The 26,683-nt window shown below is 38.4% G+C and overlaps 1 protein-coding gene across 1 annotated transcript in view; it reads right to left on the bottom strand.

Annotated features, from left to right (window-relative positions):
- Positions 1–247: 247 nt before the first annotated feature.
- The window catches only part of map2k5 (mitogen-activated protein kinase kinase 5), a 55,558-nt gene continuing 29,122 nt past the window's right edge, over positions 248–26,683 (bottom strand). The window contains exons 18-22 of the mRNA XM_022768255.1: positions 25,410–25,436; positions 25,039–25,071; positions 17,864–17,925; positions 16,687–16,732; positions 248–3,408 (exon numbers count right to left, since the gene is read on the bottom strand). Coding sequence (XP_022623976.1) covers positions 3,298–3,408; positions 16,687–16,732; positions 17,864–17,925; positions 25,039–25,071; positions 25,410–25,436 — 279 coding nt within the window. The 3' untranslated portion in view covers positions 248–3,297. The remainder of the gene's footprint in view (positions 3,409–16,686; positions 16,733–17,863; positions 17,926–25,038; positions 25,072–25,409; positions 25,437–26,683) is intronic.

Here is a 26,683-nt window from a genome sequence, read left to right as displayed (position 1 = left end):
AGAGAAACATCTTGTACAAGAAGAGAAGCCTGAAGGTTATCAAGTTGAACACACGAGGAAATATATACATACAAATATACAACGCATGATGAGTAATACAGGGTGACTGAAAAACAAAGGTTACAAATAAAATCATAACATCTAGACTGTGTAATACTTAAATATACTGAATAATGATTATAAGTGAACAACAAAATCTCAAACTTATCCAAGTTATGTTTAAATACATTTTATTTTATTTGTGCAGGTTGGAATATGTGCCAACACAGATAATTACAGAAAAGGCCATAATCAGCCAGTAACATCACAGCACTAATATTTCTGCTGAGTCCCATCACTGACTTAATGCTTTGTGGTTTAGGCAAACAGAGGTAAAATAACAGAGTCACAAGAGGTGAACTCTGTTGTAAGCAGGCTGAAAAGTAAAAAATAATAATAAATATTCCCACTGATAAGGCAGATTCATATCATATATCACAGTCAATGAGTACATAGCCAAACAAAAAAAAAGATGTGCATGAGCTTTTGGAGCTTCCAGTACATCTGTTCAGAAATATGAAATGTTTTTTTCTTCTTTTTGGTTTGGTCGCAAGACTACTTTAACATTTCACAGAGAGTTCATCAGCAGCCAGTTGCTGCGACACACTCTCCTTATTTCACACTGATTTAAAAGTTTTACCAGACTGCAAAGTATTTATAGCTTCAGGTACATTTAAGGCCAACTTAATATCAGGTTCCTGTCTCACAGACGTATCAACAGTATGACAGAATTTGACATACCAAAAGTGACAGTTGAATACAGCTAACAGTATGTATGTGGTAAAATGCAAAGTACATATTCTATTCATTGTGCAACTATTGGAAAATCCACACTGATGTATTTCAATAAGGGGAACATCTTCAAATGTCTACCAAGAGTTTCACAGAATATCAGAGTAAAATTAACATCAACATCTTGCACATACGTCCTTCCCAAATGAATATTTATGAACATAAAAGTAAAAAGGCTGTGCCTCATTTTCAGGCAAATAATGTTACTAAAGAAAATCTGGGAGGGATCATGACACATGGCGCCTCTACTGAGTGCTGGTAGCAAACACAAGCAGTGTATCTGGAAAAACTGGCCGAACAAGCTGTATCCTAACTGCTGTTACAGAGAATGAACTTAACATTGAATAAGTATAATTCATTAAAAATAATGAATCGTTGGATGTGGGAAAGCATTCAATTAAAAAAAAAAAAAATAATGTGGTGCTATGAGTGTCCAAAGAGACAGTCTGTAGTCTGTGAAAAATACTCCACTTACTAGCTTTTACCAGAACTTTCAACTGCTTCTCATGATCTTTTTAATTGTTGGGAAAAGCGAGCAAGTGGACTTTGAGTTTAGAAATATATTTTTTTGTAAAATTACAGTTTTGTTTTCAAGACATTTGTAGAGCTTCCAGACCACCTTCAATTACTCTACCACAAATTGCATTGAAGGACAACAGTGTCCTTCAATACCACACAAAAAACTGTGCAGAGTAAGGTCAGTTCAAAAGCAGTGTAAATGTTCATTTACATAGCAAAATGCTAAATGAATACTCAGTTCTGCAAAATGATGAAAAAAAACTGACCCATGAGGAGTTCTCAAAGTATGAAGGACAAGATGGAGCATGTGTCTGAGCAACAGATGTGTTCTCAGTTTGAAATGAGTTACAGTTTAAGGCCAGTGATTAAAATCTATCATCCATGAGTGTCCTCATCATAACAGAGGGTAAAACATCACACAGGGTATTGAAACTACAGTTCACATGTATGGTGGAACAGTGCTTTCAGCTTTTTGTGGTGCGCTGGCATACTGCTGTTCTTTTTCTTTGATGTGCCACTGTAGGCTGTGTTTACTTAGCCTTTGTGGAAGTAATGGCATTTAATTTAAGCACCTAAGCACAAAATGTTTCGTCAGCTGCATGAAAACACCCTGTCAAAACAATTCATTTTAGTCACTTAACATGTTATGTTTGCCTCAGTCATGAGAAATCCATTTAATTCACCGTTTGACTCACAAGTGGTCTTTGGTGTTTTGTGCGCTTCATTAATGTTTTCCCTCTACATGATGTCAACTGATCTCATTGGGCAATCCAATAAAACAATAATTTCTGTATTGTACATAGTATATATCTTGCTAAAGTGAAGGATTTTGACAATGTGGATAAAACAATAACTTAAAAATGAAAAAAGTGTTGGTTTATAAGAAAAGGAAGAGTTACAGTCTGTAGTTTCTCTTACTCTTAATGGTTTCAAAAAATAAATCAAATAACTGCTGATAGAAAGTAGAGATCTGCTTCAGCACAATTTCCTCTCCAACAGTTCATTCAGTGGCACTCAATGTCAGGCATGACTGTGCAAATGGAAATAAAAGATATGCAACCGAGTTAAAAACCAGTTTAAAAAGAAATAAACCCTGGTTCCTCCTGATGAGTGTGAACAATAAATTGTTTGGTCAGTGAGCTTGAGAATCAAGAAAAGATGTGTCAATATTTCATTCCACTCTGTAATAATACTGCAGTGCTGCTTCAGACTCACAGGTACTGCAGGTTTGTTGCTGTCTATTCAATTAACCCACAACCTTGCAAGGTTTGGGATACAAAATGTTCAACTCCAGGAGCTGAAAACAGACATTTTTTGTTTTTTTTTTGTTTTTATGTGGTGGGGGGGTAAATCTTGCTATTAAGAGTGACAATGTAAGTTGCTGAGGTAATAAATTACACCAGTGGAAAAACAGGCACACACATGGGCAGTTACTCACAGGCAAAAACCTTAACATTCACTAGAGGGCTGTCAACAGTAAAGCACAAGATGGTTATTTGAGATGCCATCCTAGAAAGAGATCACAACTCTGCCAGCGTATTGCAGTCTTATGCTTAGAAGTTGTTTGTTTGTCACCGGTCCTTTAAATCAGGACCATTTATCTCCATTCATCAGACCGTGATGCTCAATGCATTTCTCTATACACGTGGGGGACAAAGCTGCAGATGGAGACCTACTTTAGGAAGAAGCACAGACCTCTCTGCACTTTTTGGATGCAGACAATAATATTCAGTTCAAAGGATGTGAGCTCCTCATTGTCACGGCGCAAGAGTGCTGTTAAATTAAGAATTACTCACATGAAGTATTTAACATCTAGTGATTTTTGTCCTTGTACATAAAGTCACTTGTACAATGCGTATGGACGTACTTGATCCTGAAGACTCTGACAAGTGTTCAAGGTTTGGGATCAAACGTCCAGGTCCATCATGGGCGGAGGGCAGGAGGACGTCAGACGTGTCCCTGAGCCACCTGAGCTCGTCTCTCCTCCAAGCAGCGACAAACCCACATCGACACCACCTCTGCATTACCATCATTATACTGTACGATGAAGGAATGATCCTAAAAAGTAAAAAGAAAGACACACATGATAGATCATTTTGTATTTAGAAAACAACTGACAGTGTAAATCTTTTTTGGTGTAAAATAAATACATATCATTGGGAAGCAGTTAGTCCTCAAGGACTGTATTTGAATAGCAAAAATCCGTACTTCCATTACTGTCAATAAACAGCTGAATTTAAAAAGTAAATGAAAAAATGAATCACAAATTCTGATTTGTGTGACTAAAATTCAAATTAAATAAGGAATGAACTGGGACTATTTCATGATTTAACTACTATTTTAAGATTAATTTTTTCAGACTGAAATTCCAGAGGGACATATTCAAACAAAAGATTTCTTAATTCATCCTTGACCAATTCAGACAATAGAATTTTAATTTGAAAACCTTATCCAAAAACATTAAGTTTAGTAATGATCAACCTTAACTTCCAGGTAACTGGATTAAATTTGTGCTGGAGAAATCACATTTTTGAATTTATTTAATCAGTTGTGTTTTTGAGTTTAGTGATTCATCATTCCATATTAAAACTGAGGTTTTTGGACAATTAATGCCATCTCTGTTGGCATTTATCTCTCCTCAACTCGATACATACAGTATGACCTTCAGAATAATTGTCATCTATGGTAAAAATGAACTGAAGTAGTTGTTAAACACAAGTAATGAGCTTTCTCATAAAAACAGAGAAATCTATATTCTAACAGCTATTAAAAATGTTAATACCTATTCTGCAATCTTATTTTTTTTTTATTATTATCAAACAGATTGGAGCCACAAACATTATTACACAGTTACGTGAAGGGTGTTGTTTAGTTCTACTTGTCTAATTATTCCACATCATGATTCAAGGAATAATAATAAAATACAAATAAACTAAACAGGAACTTCATTAAACCGTCTTAAATATTAATGCCCAACAGATTTGGTTTTAAATGCAAAACGTTTAAGTAATGGCTTGTCAGGGCATTTTAAAGGAATACATTTGGGGTTTAATGATCTACATGAGTCAAAACAGGTTGTAAAATGAGCTTTGTGATAAAAGATAGCAGCGGCAGTATCAAACCATCTTTGTCAATCATTGAAAAAAAAGACTGGAGAAATGTTTTTCAGATCCTCAACAAAAAAGCATTGACTTCATCTTGACTGATTTTCATCAATAGAGCCAATAAATGGGCTTTAAATCCCACAAACATGACAAGTCTGTTGATTGGTAGCTCATCAAGTTCATTAAACGCTGGCAGTGTTCACTTGTTACTGCTGAAACAGAGATGTCACATGTGATATCTCATTGACAACGGTTCCAATCACCAGCCTCATCTGGGGGACTTTCCAGACCAGAGCCAGGGGTCACAGAGGGGAGTCAGAGGTGAGAGGGGCGGAGGCTGTAAATGAGACAAGTCAACTGAGGCTGACCATGAATTTTATTTGTGGTGTCTAGATGTCCAATTAGATGCAACAACCCTGCAGCTGGCCAGTTTAAATGAACTTGTCAACACTGATTTCAACGATATCTGTCCCTAACAACAAGAGACTGTCACTGTTCTACACTGTTAATAGGAGTTCAGTTCTGAGTAAGAAGGTCAGTCACAACAGAGGGATTTGTGGACAAAGACTTCTCCTTGTCTATTTATGGTCACAATTGGAGCTCGACCAATAAATCATCTGGGCTGTTGCAGTATATAGGCCAGTACCACATCATAGCAGATGTATCGATATTGTGACATATGTCAGCCAACAAGAAATTTCAGTACAGAAATGTGAAAGATATGTTTGAAGTAATTTAGAAACAGTGTCACTAATTAATAATTTGTCCAGCAGAGAACACTGAGTTTAATTTTAGCCATGCTAGTGGCATGTCTCTGTTGATGGCAATGTCGGTCGGTCGGTCAGTCCGCCACTTTGGTGGTTCAGACTGAAATATTTCTACAACTCTTAGATAGATTGCCATGAAATCTGGCACTGGCATTCATGTCCCCCTCAGGATGAAGGTCTGTGACCGGTCATTTCTGTAACTTTCTGAAACTGATGATTTGACATTCACACTCACAAATCATGCCGTGATTGGCCAGCTGTGTGGAGGTGAGAAAGGAGCCAAGGAGTGAAATACTCTCTCTAGCTCTATTTAAACATGAACACACACCTTTTACAATCATTTTTGCACAAGCAAATCTTATGAATATGAAAACCACATCTCACTCCAACAGTGGCATTACTAGTTTGACTCAAATTTGATGCAGGAGGTGACTCCAAGGTGAGCAGTGTTGTTGTCAGCTGTTTCTTCTTGGGTCAGATAACGTTAAATATCCCCAAGCAACAGCCAAACTGGTGCAGACAATGTAAGATTAGTAACAAAGTAGGACAGACTGGTAGTGACGGTCGACTTTTTTCCTCCTGAGATCATTCTTGTCTATTTGTGGTTACACAGGAAAATATGTTAAACTGTGTGTATAAAATAAAATCACAAGAAGGTTGAACAGTGAATAATGTTTGTAAGTTTTTGTTGTGTTAAGTTTTTGTTGGCTTGACTTATGTTTGAGTTCTACTCTTTCTTTCCTCACTGCTACTGTTACTTTTGATTGTAAGCATTCAATCTCCACATGTAAAGTCTGGTGCAGTTGTATATTTCAAAGAAAAATGGCGACACATTCCACTGTGCTTTAATCCTCCACAAACTGTAAAGATTGTGAAGGACTGGGGGGAGCCCCATCAATCCTGTTGTCCTTCTAATGGGCAGCTGGGGTTAACACAGTCTGAGGTTAATTACTCTCATATCAGTGCGAGCATGTGTGTGCGTGTCAGTATGCGACGGGTGGAGTGGACGCTCCTGGGTGCCCCTATGTGCTGAATACCCATCTCATCAATCATTCTTCCTTGCCTCAGTAGAGAGGGAGTGATATAGACATAAAGAAGGAAGTCCTGAGTGATGTTTTTAAAATTCAACTCTCCACCTCTGCTCCAGAGATTAACCCTGGCAGGCCAGAGACATCCGCTGGAATTTGACCTGGATGAAGGTGCGTGTCTTGTCATCCCACACTCACACACTATAAATACATACATACATACATACAGTACATGCCAAGACACTGCAATGGCACAACGGCTAATTTTTTTGTCTGAAGCAATGTCCCATCTGCTGAATGTAAATTACAACTTCACACCGGAGGAGTCTCTCTCTCTCTCTCCATTTGTCCTATCACCCAACATACACTGCTACATTATTGAGAATTAGGCTTCAAAATGAGTGAGATAAAAGGGTAACAGAAAAAGAAATCATACAAGAAACCAGCGACCCCAAACACTGTCCAATTATTCGATTGTGTAGAAAGCTTCAGAGCAGATACTAGATCGACTTTGTGGTGAGATTGTTTTGTTAACTACTGTTGCCATGGTCAAGAATGAGCTTTCAATCTAAACTTTGAAGCCGATATCGACGAGGACTTTGCTTCGGACTGAAAAAAGTCCTTACAGTGCTCAGAAACATAGAAATATAATCATCTACGGTTGTCATGTACATTTCCATGACAACTGGGAAAACTCCATCCGCTTTTATTCATGTGATTCGATTGAAATTTCAAGAACAGCTACTAAATAGACCTTGTGTTGAGATTGCGTTGTCAAAAATAGCAACAGATAAAAGTCTTGGCAATAATGAGGTAGCCGGCACTCTCATGTTTTATGTGTCACAATCGGAGACAGATCACAAATATCAAGCATGTTTGAGGGACTGGAGTCCAGAAACATTTAAATGCAGTGGAACAGAAGGATGCTGATCTTTACACAATATAATACTTATTTGGCTAAGCACCGTGTACTTGTCGCTCTTTGTCCCAGGTCACATGTCTACGAGCTGTGAGCAGTTCAAGCAAAGACTGATGTTCCCTTCTCATGTATAAAGGCTAAGATTTTAAAATGTCCAAAAAGATAAAGATAATTTTTGTGTGGCAGGAATTTTTTTTTCTTCTTTTTTCACTAATTTGTTCATCTTCTTACGACCCCACCACCCAAAATACAAGACCCCCCAGGAAGGGAAAAACTGCTTTAGACTGATCTGCAAACTCACCATTAGATTAGACATAAGCTCCCTCAAGAGTCATACTTTGATTTAACGCATGCAGGTGCACACACACACCCTGATATTGAATATATTAGGTATACATCCTCTATCTCTCACATGCATGCACTCACCATCAGCTAATAATTACATTTCCTGCAACTTCAATTAAGTTTGAAACCTGTAAGGGAGGAGTAATAAATACAGAGTGAATAACTACTCTTTGTTAGGTCACTGAAGGTGTTCTGACTTTCTGCTGTAGCAGTGTGTGGACAGAGGTGAGACGGGGGAAGGATTCATTTAAAAGTTACATTAATCAACGTCTGGCCACATCAAAATGGGATAATCACCTGAAACTGCTCTGCTCAAATAGAAATGGCCTAAACCCAGGGGAAATTCTACCTAACTCTTTAATTGTTTGAAGCCTTTGAAGGGTCCGTTTAATCTAAGATTAATTTATGCGATTTTAAATAACACCATGTATGATTAATACCCTCAGAAGAAATTAAAAGCAGTTTGAGGCAATTATAATAAGAGACTGGTCATCACCTCATTAGAATAATGTTGGAAGAAACATGGTGTGTGTGTGAGACCGAGAGAAGGGTGAAGAGGTAGATAGAATAACTAGGGCTTTACAGATTTGCATGCTAATCACCAGCTCCCTCTGGAAACTAGCTGGCATTGGTTGGTGTGTGTATGAGAATATACTGGTAGATGTTACTGCACAGGGATTGTAGGGAAACTTCTCTAAGGAGTATTAAAATGTTGTTTCGCCTCTAAACTTAAAGATCTGTGTATCAAAGTATCCAAATATCAAAACTATCTGCTGCTTTCAAAACTGTGTGCATAATGAAGCAGGGCTTTCTCTAAATATCCACGTATCAAAACCGACAACACTGAAACTCAATGTCAGCCACCACCATGGAAAGAAGTAGAAAAAAGGCCAGAAGACCAGAGAACAAGAATAAGTTAAGTGGACTTTATACTCCATACTGGATGATTGAATAGCTTCGAACCCCAACCCCAACAACACACCTTTCCAATGTCGGTTGGGGCATCTGTGTCTGACCGTTTCTTTAGCTTTCTGAAACCAGTGATCTGACAGTCACACCCACTTCACTCCATGACTGGCCAGCTGTGTAGAGGTGAAAAAGGAGCCAATAGGAGCCTTCTCTCTCTAGCTCTCTTTATTCATTTGCTTCAGAAACTATCTTAAACTGTGCACTGTTATAGCCATATATGAACAATATTCACCTTAAAAGTGTTGCATGAACTAGTTCTGACAGACCATAAACCAGCCCTACCAAGTATACAAAAGACAAAATGTCCATTCCTGCAGCAGTTAGGATTCACTCTAAAAGGTAGGGGGTGTATGGCTTGGCTGTGTGCACCATCAAACAGAACTGGCAGTTAAAAATGAAGAAAGCTAAACTAACAAATCCTTCCGGCTGGTCATGGAGGGAAGCGGCGTCGTGGGCAGAACTGGATGAAGGTGCAGATGTTACACCGTTGGCAGTATGTGTTTTAGGAGGGACATGTGGCAGCCCAGACCAACAGAGCTAGTTAGCAGTGGCTACTGGTCATTGTAAACTGGAAGATAGTCTTATAGTCTTAAGAGTTACTTCCTGACATTCTAGGTGTCAAGGAACCTTATGGGAAACTCATTCATTGCCGTCTAATTATCATTTCACTGATAAATTCACTATTTCGCTTTTCCAGAAAATAGGACAAGCTTGTTTAGGATACAATATTCATTTCTGTCTAATTTCTACTTGTGCTTGAACAAACAGAATTCTTATTTCAGTGAAATCAAAGATTTTGGATCCACAAAAAAGGAACATATCATCCAAGTGCCAAAATTTAATTTAACAGGATCCATACATTTATTTATGTGCAATTTTGACTCCAGATACCATTCATAATGACGTGACTGAACAGTTATGCACAGTACTAAAGGGTAGTTTAAGTAAGTGTGAATGGGGTTTATGTCAATGAAGACCCATGGGTGAAGAAAACATTTGGCCGCAAAGGTGTTGACAGAAGTTTAGGGAGGAGGAGGCACAAGTGAGTAGGCACAAGTCTGAAAAGACACAAGAGGAATCCTAAAGCGGTGCAACACTACGCATGCATGTAAAAATCCTTTTTTCACCATGTAACCATGTTAACATTAAGACACCTATTTCTCAGACAGTAAAACTGCTTCCAAAGTTTGAGACACATGATAACTACAACTCAAGCAAGACACCATCCGCATAAAGCAAACAAAAAAAACAGAAGGGAAAAGAACTAGAAAAAAAATAAATAAAAACTTAGATGTGTAATATGACACCCTTTTCTGCTCAGGAATCCTTTAGTAAAATACCACAGCATAATCAAAAATGTGAAAAATATAAAGCCAAGAATGCAAAGGCACTTCCATCACTGTTGAAGAATTCAGGCAGCTCATAAATTGCACAGAACGCTAAATGAGTGGCTTATACTGTATATTGTGCTTAAGTATAAGCACAATGTGTGTTATCTTGTCGACTGCATGCCTCATCTCATACAGGTCTGTCTCAACAAAGTGGTTTCACAAAGTCAGTGAATAGGGGACATTAGGATTTCTCTATTGGCTCAGCAGTTTGGCAAAAACAAACCAACAAACAACAAAAAGAAAAGCTTGGAGACACAGAAAAACACAAAAGCACAAAGAAAAAACTCCAAAACTGCAGTTTATAAAAGACAATTTTGTCTTAGTGGTAATTAGATAAATCCACGTTGTCTGATATAACAAATGAATGGAAATGGATGGAATCATTAAATGAAGGAGTAACCTAAGAAAGAGAAGGTGTGGAAGGTAAAGGTCCATAGTTACTGTGTTGAAATGGTTTATGAGAGACATAGTACGGATTAATGTTAACTAGTCAGACTTTGTTAATAACGGCCACATTTTTTTTATAGCGCTGTAAGTGGTCATAACTCTATGTGCGTGTTTGTGTGTGTTTAAGTCGAAACTAGATTTGGGGACATTCAGAGACAGGAGGGGTTCTTTTGTGAAAAACCGAGGGGCTCATCTGGTGTCTCCAGGGTTGAAAAGGGGCAACAAAATTTGTGCGTGTGTGTATGTGTGCATATGAATAGAAAAGCAGAATAGGAGGGCTGCACTGACAAGGGTGCTAAAAGGCTGTTTGAAGGCTGCTGGCTGGGGAGCCAGGGATGATGAGGGAGAGGGGGGAGGGAGAAATGAAATGTCCATCAAATCACAATCAAAGAATATAAGGGTCTGGGGATCATTCATCTTCTTCTTCTCTCACACACACAAATTAACATCTGCAAAGACAGGTACACAAACAAAATAACGTTGCACCATTTGCATGTGATTTTACAAATGAACAGGCTAAATGTAATCAGTCACAAAGACTATATTTTCTGTTTTTCTTGCACTAAAGCTTAACAAGTAAGTAGTACTGCAAACAGAACAGGCTTTGTATCGAAGGAGAATGGAGGAGAAAGACAGTCTGTTTAGAACCAAAAGCAAGAAACCTCAGACAGGACGGGTCATCACCAAATACCTTCAGCTAACGTCCTGGGAGCAGGCCAATGGAAAGTCTCCTCAACTGACCAACGTCATGAGCTTATGATGACAGGATAGGGTGTCCACAATGAAAGATGCATTAGTATGAGGAGAGAAAAACACCCTCACTTTCCTCTCTGATGGCTCATCATGTCATTCTTTACAAAAGAAGGGACAGAAGAAGTGGGAAGAAATATCTCTTACTGATACAAGAGGAGCATTGAGCTTGATCCAGCCAGACATGGCTCAGTTAGAGATTTCATCTTGATTAATTAGTGTCCAACAAACTGACAAACAGATTATGAGTCATTGTGTAAACCATCTGTGCTCGGATCAACTCAATGCTTCCACTGGTGTTAAGGCTCTTTGGTAAGGTATCAAATTACAAGCCACTGATTGCTACATACTGTGCATCACTATTAACTCACTAGGAGAGCACAGTAATTGGCAATTCCTATAGCTAAAAACTTAATATCACAAATAATATGAAATGCCTAATTTATTTGTACAAGCTTAAATGATTGATTGACTAATGTGTCAATCAATAAAAAAAATCAGCTATGGGATGCTTTTGAGGAATGATGTCAAAAGGACATGGGCATTTGTTTTGCTTCAGTCTGACACTTAAAGTACCCAGTGGAGTTTTTGCCATTACCATTTACAATTTTGCTGTTATTGTGCAACACGCGTGTGAACACACACTTTCCTGCAGCTGGTTTCAAGCTATTCCACTGTTTGACATGAAAGGAAAAGTGTGCCACCAAAGGCAATGAAGAAGAAGACTTCAAGGTAGGATAACCCGACTGTAGGAGACTAAAGAAGCTGTATACAAAATAAAATCTTTCATGGTGGCAAAGTGCAAATGAACATACTTTTGGATTAACATTTAAAACCTCCTGCTGTAAGGCAGCATAAAATCATTAATTGTCAATAAATCAAGCTTCTTCTGTTATCATTAAATTTGCTGTTTTGTTACCACTATTTTCCTTTGATCTGCTTGTTTTTCTTTGCACTGTGCCTGTTCTCTCCTTGAATTCAAGCTGGCAACATAGCATGAGCACAAGAAAAAGGTTTTCCTTTCCCTGTGTGCCTTAATCGGGTAAAATAATAACAAAGTTGAAGTGAATAGGATTGATGGTTTGAGCAAAGCATTCAGTATAAGTACTTGTAACAGACTGCGTCAAGCTTCAGGGACAGAACCCATCGAGAGCAGGCACGCAATCAAACAGCAGCCCTTTAAAGAGCGTCTAATAGGATAAAATCCCAGTGACAATAATGACGTCAATAAAAACTATACCAGTGATTAGAGAAACCACATGCTGAAACCTGATGAGCAAACTCGCTACTAGGTGAGTTTGTATGGTCATAAAATAACATTATTTTCTCAGTGTCTACACTATTGTGTGGTTGCACAGATAAAAACTGAGAGCAAATGGTAGCACTTTCTGTACAGCAGAGGGAGAGGAGAAAAGGGGGAGCTGTGGCTAGGTGCATTAACATACAGATAGAATAGGTAAAGAGTTTTAATGTACTCAGGAGGCTGGGGGAATGGGGAAGTGGAGAGAGAGGTGGGGAGGAAAGAGGGAAAGAGGGAATGAGGAGGAGGAGAGAGAAAGACAATCAGCAGGCTGGTGCCACAAAGGCAGGCATCCATGACCTTATATCTCAGTTCATCACGGGCAGAGGAAGAAATGAAAGGCCTACAGGAGGACAAAAATATAGGTAAGGGAAAGACGAGAGGGTTGTGAAAAAGAGGGAGTTGAAAAAAGACTGAACTGTGAAAATTTGAAAAACAGCACAGTAGAGATCACAATGAATATGAAAAAGTGGGGCAGAGCAGGAATGTGGAATAGAGTAAGCAATCACAGCCACACATGTGAGCTATGATTACCCGAAGCATTTAAAAACCAGAAAGAAGGAAAAGCAGTGTGTGGTTGAAAAACAATGCTACGTATAGTGTTGAAATAGCCAAATTATGGTAGCACTGATGCTTCCAAACAAATCCCAATCCCAAATCCTAAAGACGAAACAGCAAGAAACCCAGAGTTCACATGTTGAGACCTTGTGGGTGGAGAAATTTGTAAAGAAAAAACATCTTGTTCAATTAAGCAACAAATATGCCTTCTTGTTGTCAAAGGTGGATTGTGTACTGGATGTTGCACACACGCATCACTGAAGACAGAGCCATTCGCTTTACCAGCTGTTTCAGCTGCTCTGCACTGTGGAGTCTAGACAATCGATGTTAGACCTCGTTCTTGGGGGTTCTGATGTGCTTTGAGGCTCAAGTTTCGAATCTAACCTATGCTCAGTTGCCACATCAAGCTCATACTTTGTTTTTGATTGTTATTACCTGTATGCCATAAAAAGTCAATAAACAATAAAGAGTTTTCTTCTAAACAGATTTTCAGTTTAGGTTCAGTCTTACTGCCCAAAATACACTGTTTGCATTGTTGAGATCTATATTTCCTTCTTCGAAAAACAATTACAAAGCAGATTTTTAAAGCATTTTAAACTCCTGTGTGTCCTGCAAGCTAGGACCTACTCTTAAAAACGTTGCTGCTTAATGTTACTTGTGGTCAAAAAACTCCACAGGGCAAGTTCTTTCAGGTGATACAGACCAGGAGCTAAAGTGGTTCTTACAGTCTATTTTTATTCACTCAGTCAACAGCTCCAGTCCACTAACACATCTTTATAAATTTGTGAATTCAAACAAACTTTTGTTGTTACCCTACTGACACACTTATCCGTTTAAGAGGGTGACCAAATGGAGAGGTTGGAAATGTTTACATTTTTTTTGTCTCAGTTTGAAGCCTATTCACAAAGACATGATATGTGTTGCACCACATTGTCATTGCTTTGGGTTATAAATTGTCCTTTCTTTCTTGTCCATTCTTCTTGATAGTTCGTAATGTCAAACTGTGAAGGACATTTTGGTTTGTTTCACTGGCATTAAAGAAATGAATATATTTATATTACAGAATTACAATATTGCAGTGTAGCCAAGAAGCAATGGATTACTGGGGTACCTGGGGGTCCTGGATTAATTGTATTCATATACTGGAGGATAAATTGACTATTCTTTGACGGAAGTCTAATATTGTTTGTGAAGTACTGGTAATGGATGCTTGGAGTAATCCTTGTCCTTGAATTATTTTGTGTTTGAATTAAGCTTCGGTTGTGAAACCAAGTATTGAAGGACACAAGAAACTACGAGAGCACACTGTGAAAAAGAGCTCACAATTCAGTCTCTTCAAGAGTGATTATATTCTTGTTCAAGATATGAGTACATAAGCAATTGTGAAATAAGTTGGCCTTTCAGCCAGAGTAAGACAAAAGAGGATGACTGATTTTTCAGTCAAATTGAAAAAAACACCCGTTCCACTACAAAAATGATATAGACAGACACACAAGCGTGACTGGAGACAAAGGTGTCACTCATCACAATCAACATCAACAATGGAAGTTACATTCAAATAAAGGTCAACAAGTCACAAAAAACTGAGCAGCATGCCGCAAAAACAAGCTCAACTTCCTCAAAAGTGGTAGTACAAGGTCTCCCCCTGAAGAGAGGCACTTTTGTCTGGGGGCAGGAATTCCCAATGAGTGTCTCCACAATATTTCCCTTTACTCCTTTCTGGTGTGAGACTGAGAACATACAATCTGTTAGCAGCTCTGCATTTACACCCTCCAGCCCTCTACCCCCACAACACAAACCCTCAGCCCTCTTCTCTCTGTGGACCCAGCCGTCGCTGTCCTTGGTACTGACACAGAAACCACGGTGTGCTGCAACTCTTAAAAGGCAGTTTGTGCAAATTGCTGTGGCCTAGTGTGCTAACACCAGAACAAAAATGGTAAAAAATCATCAAGTCCACATTGGCAGGGAAGTCTGGCAAGTCCTGTCAGGAAGAGTGCACAAGTGTACTCCCTTATTTATGAAACTCATCTCTACCAGAGTCACAGAATCAAATTTGTATTTGACTATTAATCAATTTGCAGAGGTTGTTACAACCAAGAGAGCACCAAATCACAGCTGCTTTATTCTCTGTGAGCAATTCTTAACCTTTGAAAATATAAAAACTGTTTTATTTTTTATTTTATTAACCATATCAGACAACAATTCTAATTATTAAGTATTTTTTATAGGTTATAAACCATGTCTGACAAGAAGCTTTAAAAAAAGTGGTTGTATGCCTCTGCTAACCAGTGAAGTTGCAGTTTACATTTTGTAGTAAAAATTTTGAAGGAATTTAATAAAAGGTACTAACATCTCATTATTGTGAAAACCTAATGTTGCCAGTGTGGAGACATAAAAACAGCAGCCTAAAGCACACACACCTGTATTTACTATATTAAGTTAGAGATGGTATGATGGTATGGTAATCTAAAAGTTCAACTAGCGCACATTTTTAGTGGCATCTCTAATAAGGCCATTTTATTAGGCCTACTGTACTAATGCTATCAATGAAAAAATAAAAACCTTAGACCTCCAGACTCTCTTGACCTTATGCGTGAATAGATCTAATTTATTTGTGCTCTGATCTGATAGTTTGGACCTGAAAGAAATGTCTCTGAATGTTTTTCATCTACTGTTAATATTGATTGACAGTATTATATTTACCTCTGCAAAGGAGATTATGTTTTCCCACATGTCTTATTTGTTTGTTTGTTTGTTTGTTTGTTTTTAAGCAGGATTGGGAAAAAAGTACTGAACTAATTTGCCCGAACTTGGTGGAGGGATAGGGCATGGGCCAGGGCAGAACGCATTTAATTTTGGTGCAGATCCAGTTAAAGGGGCAGATCTGGAATTTTTTTTTGTCACTTTCCGTAACATTGTGCAATAAGGGACTTTTCTGGCAAATTCTCAGGAAATAATGTATGTAATGTAAAACAAATCAGACATATTCATGGTGTGGACATCTATGACTGCATGAAATTTGGTGCAGATCCAGATAATCTGGATCTGACAGACATGTGTGAGGTATGCGCTCTACTGAGTGCCATTGTAGTTGTGTAAAGAGAACAAAAGAGCCATGATCAAACCCCAAACTCTAATTTGCAGATGAGACATGAGGTCATGACATACAAAACTTCAACAATTAGACCTTAATTATGTTCTGTACAGTAACATGTTAAAATGATAAATCTACATGGTGATGGGAACACTCTCTGATCATTACATGCACACACGCACACACATACATGCACGCACATACACGCTTAAAAATAATTTCCCTTTGTCCCTGGCTCAAATTTTCATTAGACTATAAAACTTAATTTTGTAAACTAGAATTATTTGACTCTTGAACAGCAGATAGGCCTTATTCATTCAGTTTGGCTCCAGTGCAGTGAATTAAATGAATTATTGCTGAAGTAGGTCTTAAACCTACCTCAAGGTTTCTGGCTGACCTCTCTCTGACATCTTTCATTGGTACGAAGAAGTTCATTGCTTTTGTTTCCACACAGCAATGCCAACTTCGAGGGTCCTTGACCCACAACACCTCAATCATTGCGAAAAACACAACTGTATAATCCCAAAGCTAAAGAGATAATAAAATTATGTTTAATTGAATTTTTATTGGAATGCAGGGATATGATCACCTTCTGTACACAGTTATTCAAAACTTATACTTTGTGGTCCTTGGAACTGTTTAATGGAGGCTTGGTTTAACTTACCATGAGGTTATTCGGGGCAGGCCTCTCTTTGGGTTGTCGTCGCATACTGAAAAAAGAGACACAAACAGTCTATATCCAGCCACTATTCAAACTGTGTTTGTAAGAGTGCAAGACATGTTTTTGTTCTAACTTTCATTTTAACAGGGTGACTATTCAAGAGGAGGCCTGACACAAAACCATTCATGCCACAAAAAAACAGAAAGTGGTTTCAAAGACAAAACTTTCATAAACACATATAAACATGTTTTAGAAACACATTAATATTTATAAGTTCAATTAATATTTTTTATTTCTCAGAACACTAAAACTGAAGCAGTTACAATATTGGTTAAGTGGATTTATGTGTGTGTTTCTGTGAGTGTCCTCCACAGTGTGTACATACACAGTCTGTCAAAACGACCTACATTGGGACTTTGAGGAATTAGTGTAAGGGCCTGTCTGCAGTAAGTCATGTAACTGTTTTATGTATTGCAATGAATCGGCCATGACCCTCTAAGAATAGCCTGGGAGAACGTAGTGCTAGGTGTGCACCCTGGCAGGGCAGGGCTCCTGCACCTCAGTCTGTCCTGAGAGAGAGGTGCCCCGTTTGAATAAATAAAGTAGACACGGTGGTTAAACAACAGCTGGTATAGCCGGCTCGTGACATACACACAGACCTACTGCATGTGGTTTGGTTTGTGGAGTGTGTATGTAAATGTTTGTGCAACTGTAAAGGTTACAAGAGGCTAATGAATCAGAGGCAGACCCAAGGTAAACATTGTCTTTGTCCTGTTGCATTAGATAACTCAATCATTCCTCATAAAAAAGAGCAGCTTTTTATTGAATATCAGCAGCACTGAATATCCTTGCTAAAACCATTACATCCATAATGCATCAACACACAGGCAAATGCACTTTAATCCCATTGTATACCATTAAACCTTTGATTCATCTACAATAATTTGGCTCATGATTCTATGTTTCATGCATCTTGTGGTCTTTGTAATTGTTCAGGCTGGCTTTGTAGGGCCCAGATGGTTGACTGTGCCAAACATATTAAGCTAGTACAAACTAGAATCCCAAACAAATGCACTACACAGTCAAGAGCCACTGGACACAGACAAAATTCCATCTAAAATCAGAAGGTGTTAATTTAAATAATTTCATTGCTGTCTTTCGAGAATCAAAGTTGACTCACCACTGTGTGATGAAGTGAACAAACTTTTCACTGAACTGGTCGACGGGAAGAACTGGAGGATCCTGTGAAGGAGAACAGAACAGTAACATTTTAATCTGCGATAATGATAACCTGCTCAATCTTGACACAAAAAATACGTTAGGGTGGTTTACATCAACAGAGATTAAACTAGGATTTGGGGTAGTCCAATCCAAGTCCAAGTAGACAGTTTTGCTAACTTTACGGAAGTTATCTCAAGGCGTTCTTGAGATGTCACGTTCAGAAGAATGGAATGGCACAAAGTCACAGTGACCTTGACTTTTTACCTTTGACAGCCAAAATCTGATCCATTCAAGTAAAGTTTGTGCCAAATTTGAAGAAATTCCCTCAGTGCGTTCATGAGAATGGGACGGATGGACCGACAACACAAAGACATAATGCCTCCAGCCATGGTTATCACCGACAAGGAGACATAAAAAGGTTCCAAAGGCGTGCTTGTTGAATAACATCAATTGCAACATTTAGCAATCAATATGTCTTTTGTACCTATTGATACAACATATGTTCAAAGAGTGTAAAAGGAGCCTAGATTCAGTGAGGTTCAGCTTTCTTGAAAGAAGTATTCAGTGTTTGACCTCAAGGCCACAATGCTGCACTCTTTATCCTCTTTATTCGTGGCAGCACTGAATAGTTATGGCAGTCAAGTTAAGTACAACACTTGCTAAGTGACACAACATTTGTCTCGTTGGATCAACCAAACGACATGATAAACATGAAATGGCAATTCGTAACAGCTATACAATCTGTAATTGTTGATAACGTTATTCTTAGACTCATTCTTAAAATAAACATGGCAAACTTAATTATATGAAAAAATTCTGAAAAGAGAAGAACAAGTTCTACTTTAGTAGTAAAAAGCTAGAATTATATATTAATTAGATTACACTGAATCACTGGAGTTACAAGAAACTAGGAATTATTAGGAATAATTGTTTGTTAGAAACTGAAACCTTTGACTAATAATTCCTGTCCATACATAAATGGCACTGAACCCTCATTTCATACAATATTTCATATATATTATAACTTGGTACATCTGTGGTGTTGTTATTATGGTTACCGTAGCAGCCCTATGGTAATGGTAAGCTCACCATTTGTGAATAAAACTCATTTTATTTCAGAATGAAGACTAAATCTGAAAATTGTTGCCAAAATGAACAACAGTAAGAGGTGTGTGTGTCTCTATGTTAAGCTTGCTACATGTCGTCAGTGGAGAGTCTATGAACCATGTCATGTCAAACAGCTGTGCCAGACTGACCCTCTATTAATGCCCCTCACCTCATTACTCCATATATTTCCCTTTTCTCACTCTGCTTCTTTCACTACCTTTCACTCTCAGTAGGAAAATCTCTAAATATTTACATTTATTTTTACCCTTGATATTCTTGGATAAAAAATGTTGATCACTGCATAGCAATAACAGTATTAAATTAACATCGGTATTCTCTTTCTTTATCTCAGTGCCAGTAAATTCCAGCAGAGGCTGAAGTATGAAATTGTATGTGAAAAGGAACTGGATTCTGCATTCTCCTCTTTCTAGTGTTGAAATGTATGTTTCTTGTTCTCAAGAAAGTAAAATAGAAAAATAAAAAAAGTTTCATAAAAAAAAGATAGGGATACAAATACATACAAAAGTTAAAAATTAATTCAAAAGAATAAAATGATGGTACTAGGAAAGTATAATGCGGTACACAGCACTGTGACAACTATAGATTAACTACAATACCTATCTTCCAATATGTAACACTGTTTGCTGAAATGTAACATACTGCGTCCCGACACACCAGCACGTGCACAAGGCAGGGATGTTTACCTCAGATAAAAGAGGTGCTATCTGAAAAGTGTAGTGGAAATTTTGAGTGTGATTGTTATTGTAACCTGTCTTATTATTGTAATGGGAAAGATTTAGATCATATGTGTGCCCTCATGTAACCTTGTTTTAACCCCTTTGTAGTTAATACTGACCTGATTGTTCCAGTTAGAGCTGAACTGCCCCTGACTGTGGTAAAGGAGTATTTCTGTATCTGCACTTTGTGGGAACCATTGATCTCTGTACAAGTGCTGAGCCCATTAGCAAATGCTATATTTGAATAAAAGCCACAAAGACAGGCCTGGGTCTCTCTTTTTTTAAGATTTCCACAACAAAAAGATCAAAAGTAAGTTGACCAATAAGTGGAAGTCCTATAAGATATATACACAGCAGTGACATCCAATGATATATGTAACAAGGATATAAACAAAAATACAAGAACTACTCAAATATGCACAAAAAATCATAAAGCCTGGGTCCACAACCAGGAATTTATTTAAATGCAGGGAATTAAACCTCTTTACATCAGAAGCCCTGCTGTGCCATTAAAAACACCTCTGGGCAGTGTTCGCCATTCCTTAATGCTCTGATCGGCAGGCTCCCGCAAAGCATGATGCATGAACCCATTTAAATTAACAAAGGAATGGGTTCCTTCTAATCTCACTACACTTCACAGTACTGCCGCCACTTGGATGAGCAATATATCATAGCACAAGCGCATGCACACACACACATGCACACACAAACAAATGCCCTAGAGCTCTGCACACCACAAGCCTGAGTATACACTCCGTTTAGAGGGAGAGTACCAAATAATTTGCAACCACTGTACTATGCTGCACTTGTACACACACACACACACACACACACACACACACACACACACACACACACACACACACACACACACACGATCAATTGGGCCCACAGTTTGTGCAAAGTGTTGACTACACAACTAATTTATGTGTCGTGTAGGCTAAATCTGATACAAAATCTCTGTCTGCACTTTCCACACATATTTGCATGCACATGCACCTTTTTGCAGACACAAACACAAACACACACATTTATGCATGTATTCATGTCTCCAGCTGAGAGGAACACCGCTGCAGCTTTGATGTGGCAGCAGGCGATGGCACAAAAGACAAGCAGGCTGATGAAAGTGGCTAGTCTGTGTGAATTATTCCTCTGGTTGTCAATGCGCTCCACTATGAGACAGAACACACACACTACAAGGGTACAAGGGTACAAGTAAATATACATGTCATTGCCATGAAGCAATTATTAGGCAAAATTAGATCAGTAATTACAGGCTTGAAAATAAAGTGGGAGTTCTTTATTAGTGGAGCCACTTGCTATTCAACAAACAAAGGAGCGAGGCACATTAATGGGAGTGGACAGCAGACAGATGGTAGGAACAACTACAGAGAACTTCTCGTTCAAGACCTTAGCCGAACAGGGCAAGTATGTTTCTATGTCTACACTAATACCAGCTAACATAAATTAGATGCACTGGACAATTTACTGTGGTGTAGGTGCACTTACATACATGCCATGGACTTGCCATGACCAGTGTCCTTAATGTAGGTACTGAATAACTGAATGAAACATACACTTAAACGTGTACTAGTTAAATTAACTGAAATTAAACATACAAGGTAACTTACAAGCAGTGGCACTACTCATTGGCCTCAACATAACTTAGGACTCTGTGTTGGGTGTATCTGGTCCTACAATATGGTCTCATATTGCATGGCCATTATGCAGCTCAAGGGTTATGGCATCCTCTGGTTTTCTTGAAATACTCATCCAAATTAACAAAAACTTACAAAGCTGACTACATTTTTTTCTCCTCATCATTCAGGGCTTCACATTTTGTTCTCCTTAAACCAGATTCTCTGTCTTTGTGGGCTGGCCTTGTATAAAAGCAATTTCTACATAGGCAATAAATATTGCTTTTGTTAAGCCCACAATGTCATTTTTTCCTTTTGCGACTCCATCCCAGAGGTATGCATTCAACTGTTTTAATTCCTAGTACTTTCTACCAAAGAAAAGGGCCATTTTGAAAACTGTAGACAGCTTGTTCTGTGGATAAAGTGGGACATATTTCTAGAATGAGAGATTTCTTTTGAATTTTTAAAATGTAATTTTTTATCAAAACTACATCCAGCTCCATTGTGTTGGGATGCCGGCTCTATCTGCAAAACTAGATACCTTTAAGTAAGCAAGAACATTTTTGTAACTTGTGTGACCCAGCTCTTTAAGGGTCCATCTATTTGGTAGGATGTGACTTGCGATCACTGTTTCTCTTCTCTGTTAAATTTTATCTTTGTTGATGTCATGATTTTCAAGGCCACTCTCCTTCCCACATAAAATGATTTCAGAATCTTTGCCACCTTTGTTTTTAAGATGCATTTGGGTTAAATCTGTCTACCTTCTAATTGTTAAACTTATTGTTCATCTTTATCTATATGGTCTTTATTGTGAGTCTCACAAGTCTTTCTCTGCCACTGTGTGTTTCAGTTTGATAGAAAAAGAAAAAGAGAGGTAGACTGTCACACTCCACCCCCCCACCACACACATACAGTGGATTCAGACAGTAGCGGGATCCCTTCAATTTTTTCCACATTTCACATTTATGTTGCAGCTGTATGCTAAAATCAAAACAATTCTTTAGAATTGAAATTAAAGCTCAGGTTCCTGTTTCATGTTTCTACACTTTGACTGGAGTCTAGCTTTAGAAAGGTACACACCTATTTACATAAGGTCTTAATGCTGACAATGCATATTGGAGCAAAAACCAAGCCAGGAGGTGGAAGGAACTGCCTGCAGAGCTCAGAGATAGGACAGTGTCAAGGCACAGATCTGGGGAAGGCTTCAAAAACATCCTTGCTGCATTTAAGGGTCCCAAGAGCACACTGGCCTCCGTCGTGGAAGAAGCCTCTCCTCAGCAAAACTTTTGCAAAAAACTTTGCGCCTAAAGGACTCTCAGGCTGTGAGAAACTAGATTCTCTGGTCTGATGAAAAAATTGAAGGGGTATGAATACTTTCTGGATGCACTGTACCTCTAGCTACAGTAAAATTAATGATCCACTCACAGGAGCCTATTACTCATTCAGCCATTACAGCAACTTTCAAATCCCCAGTGGATAAGTAACACACACAATATCAAAGCATTACAATCAAAGAAAATAGAAAGTATTTGGATCAAATATACAATGGGAAATGCTTATTAGATGTCAGTGATCCAGTTATAATTTGCCATATCAGAGCTCCCACAATGTTGAAGTCACGTGTGTCTACCCCAATAAAAAAATGAATCATTAAAATTATAAAAATGTATGAATTAAATGATCAAGTACATAAAATAAAAATAAAAGAAGACAATAAAAATGCAACTGTAATGCTTCCATGATACTTCTAAATTCTACAAGTTGTACTAAGCCATGAACTGGCAGCAAACTGGGAAGAAAGGTACAGCACTTTTCTGGGTCTTCCATTGTTCAATGGAGTATACACTCACCGAGCACTATTAGGAACACCATACTAATACTAGGGCCTCCCTTTATTCTCAAAACAGGCTCAGGTCTTTGTGACATGGATTCCACAAGATGTTGGAAAAACTCCTTTGAGATTCTGCTCCATATTGACATGATTACATCACATAATTTCTGCAGATTTGTCAGCTGCGCATTCATACTGTAAATCTCCATCCCAAAGGTCTTCACTGGATTCAGATCTGGTGACTGAAATGAAATCCAGATTCATCAGACCAGGCTACATTCTTTTTTACTGTTGTAGCTCATCAGGTTCTCAAGGTTCAATATGTTATGCGTTCTGAGATCCTCTTCTGGTCAGCACAGTTGTAAAGAGCGGTTATCTGAGGTACCATAGCCTTTCTGTCAGTTCCAACCACTCTGGATATCCTCCTCTTACCGCTCACATCAACAAGGTGTTTCTGTCCACAGAACTGCCGCTCACTGGCTGTTTTTTTTTTGTTTTTTGCATTAATCTGAGTAAACTCCAGAGACTGGTGTGTGCAAAAATCCCACAAACACTCAAATCAGCCAGTCTGTCACAAACAATTATGCCACGGTCAAAGTCAATGAGATCACATTTTTTCCCCAATTCTGAGGAAACATTGACTCTAGTTCCTGACCTCTGTCTGCATGATCTTGTGCATTGCACTGCTGCCACGTGATTGCTGGAATAAGCAGATGTAAAGGTGTTCCTAATAAAGAGCTCTGTGAGTGTATACAACTCCTCACTCTAGTGCAGCCTCTTGTCTCTTCCTCCAAAGCACTACATTACCTAGGACAGTAAGGCGGTGCTGATCGCCAGGGACAACAGAGTGTTCTCTCGCCTCAAGGGGAGACGGCAAAGGGCACAGGAAAAATAGTTTGAGTGATGCCTCCGTCTAGCTGACTAATGAACAGGTCAGCCCGGGTCAATCCATTACAACCAAAAGCATTTAATTATTAATTACGGCCATTCTATAGGCAGTTAAGGACAAGTGACATTGTATATTTAATGTGCGATATGGCTGGGGATAGGTGTCTTGGGGGGAGCTGGTTTAGGATTGAGAGGTGTTGTGATGTTTTTGCTATTAGTGTATGTCAGCAAAGAACTTGAGCAAAAAAAAAAAAGAGAGTGAAGGGGAAAGTAATGATGAAAATGTAGGGTGTGTAGCGTGTATTGAGTGTGCTTACACATCCATGTACACAGACACAGGAAAAAAAAACGCATCCATATACCAAGAAACAGAAAACTCTTCAAGTTGGGTCAGGTTGGGTAGCACTGCGCAGTAGCCTGGTTTTATAAGTATTTCAAGTGATAAACTGTGTGTGTGTGTTAGGAAGAACAAAAGCATTTAATAATCAGATGTTACCTCAGCAAACTCAATATACGGGAGTGATAAATACACCAGATATCACATAAACCCAATTTCATCATATATTGCTGTAATGTGCCACTGCTGTGTATGAATCATATACACCTGGTGCAGTCATGACAATAGTCTTGGTTTAACAATTTTTTTATCTGCTTTGGTACAGGCTCTTCAATATACAGAATTGTTTTGTGTTGTGTGTGTGTGTGTGTGTGTGTGTGTGTGTGTGTGTGTGTGTGTCACTCATGATGGGTCCAACCTCTACAGTAATGTGCGTGTGCATATGTGTATCGCCTGAGGCAGTTGCATAGGGTGAAGGGTTGAGTGAATGGGGAGCAAAGCCGCCTGAGTGGTTTGCTTCATTAGGAAACAAAATATAAGCTTTCCGGGCCATTAGGACTGACTTTAGATGCAAAAGCACATAAGACGACGACTCACCTCATCAACGATGCATTGCAGTAACTGGAGAGGCTGAAAGAGGAGAGACACAGGGAGATTAAAAAAACAAGCTAGCCTACATGGAATTTCTTGGCAATAGGGAAAATCAAGTGTGATAAAGAGTATCTACTTAGATTAATCAAATGCAGCGAGCTCAGACAAAGCCCTCCTTCTCCTCCTGAATGTTTTTATTATTCCATAATGGCACCTAATGTAATACCAACAGTTTAGGCATGATCTAATATTTCATTGCGGAAATGCAATTTGAGTGTTTTTTTTTTTTTCAAATGAGAGAGCCACCCAAGAGTAACTGACTATAGTGTGGGAGACCTCTATTTTCTTTCCTCCTATTCTAATGCAGTAAAACTTACCATTAAAGATCCTTGGTTTTTCTGAATCTGCAGGGCAAGACAGAGAAGAAGAGATGAGGCAGTATGTAATTAGCGTTTCATAATCAAGACGATACACTTGGACACATTATGATCAGTAGGAGAAAATTATTGCTTTTGTGTTGGCAATTTGTGAGTATGCATTAACACCATTTACATAATGAAAACACACAAATGTTAATGGCCTTGCTCTCATTTGTGGAGAATGGGGGTAAAACACCCACTAATACTGATTTTCAGAGTAGTACTTTCCTGCCCTCCAGGTTATCTAGATGCGCAGGGATGTAGAATAACTGTTACAAACAATATGAGCAAGGTTTGTAATGAGAATGCTCAATGGGTCTATTTCACAGGTGCAACACTTACAATAAATAGGCCAGGAAGACACCTTAACACATGATGACAACAGGGTTAATACTATCATTTTTTGGACAAGGGAAAACAGGAAAAATATGATCTGGTGCAAAAATACCCTACATCAATCAGGGGAAAACAAAACATAGAAAATAAAATTAAAAAAATTCAGAACCCAATACTCATTTGACCTGCTAAAAGAATTTTCTATGCTGCGAATTAAAACATATTAAAGGACTCACACCTTTAAAAAATATGCGCTAGAACAGGAACTTCTTCTTGTAAAGATGTAGACACTGCCTCTGAGATAATGTCTTCAAATAAATGACACTGCTGTGAAACTACAGTGAAACACCTCGGTCTGAATTCACCGGGACAATCAGTTTCATTTTCTAAAAACACAAATTTACAATGTCACCATTTAAACTAGATGATATAGGCCTGAAGCCTAGGCTCAGCTCAATGTCTTATAATGTTTGGTAAATAAATTGCTAATTTCTCCAGGTCTTTTGACAGTGCATTAGAGCACTTATTGATTCACTCAATTAAATACAGGTTTTCCCACTCTTTAAATACCAAGAGACTCCTAAACTGCCTCTATATCCAGTTTTGCCTGATTCAGACACATTAAATGCAACTATGGAAAACTAATTTGTTCAGAAATAATTACTAGGACAAAATTGCGTGCTGCTACAGGGGTTGAAATTGGATAGTAGGAGACTAACTTATTCAGGCATAATTGAGCACTTATTCTTGTACTTTGTTGCTTGACCACACATCAAAAGAGATGTTTAATAATCCCTCCCTATCTTTCACTCTTAACAGTCTCTCACCACTGTGGGCTGATTATCCGGTAGACATTTCATTATCTGTTCATCCTGAGGGTAAACATGGTTTAAGAT

This window comes from Seriola dumerili, unplaced genomic scaffold, assembly GCF_002260705.1.
Source record: "Seriola dumerili isolate Sdu_G_001 unplaced genomic scaffold, Sdu_1.0 BDQW01001449.1, whole genome shotgun sequence".
In the NCBI taxonomy this organism is placed as follows: domain Eukaryota; kingdom Metazoa; phylum Chordata; class Actinopteri; order Carangiformes; family Carangidae; genus Seriola; species Seriola dumerili.
The sequence above is the reverse complement of the archived record's forward strand: the minus strand, read 5'-3'. Positions and strand labels throughout refer to the sequence as shown.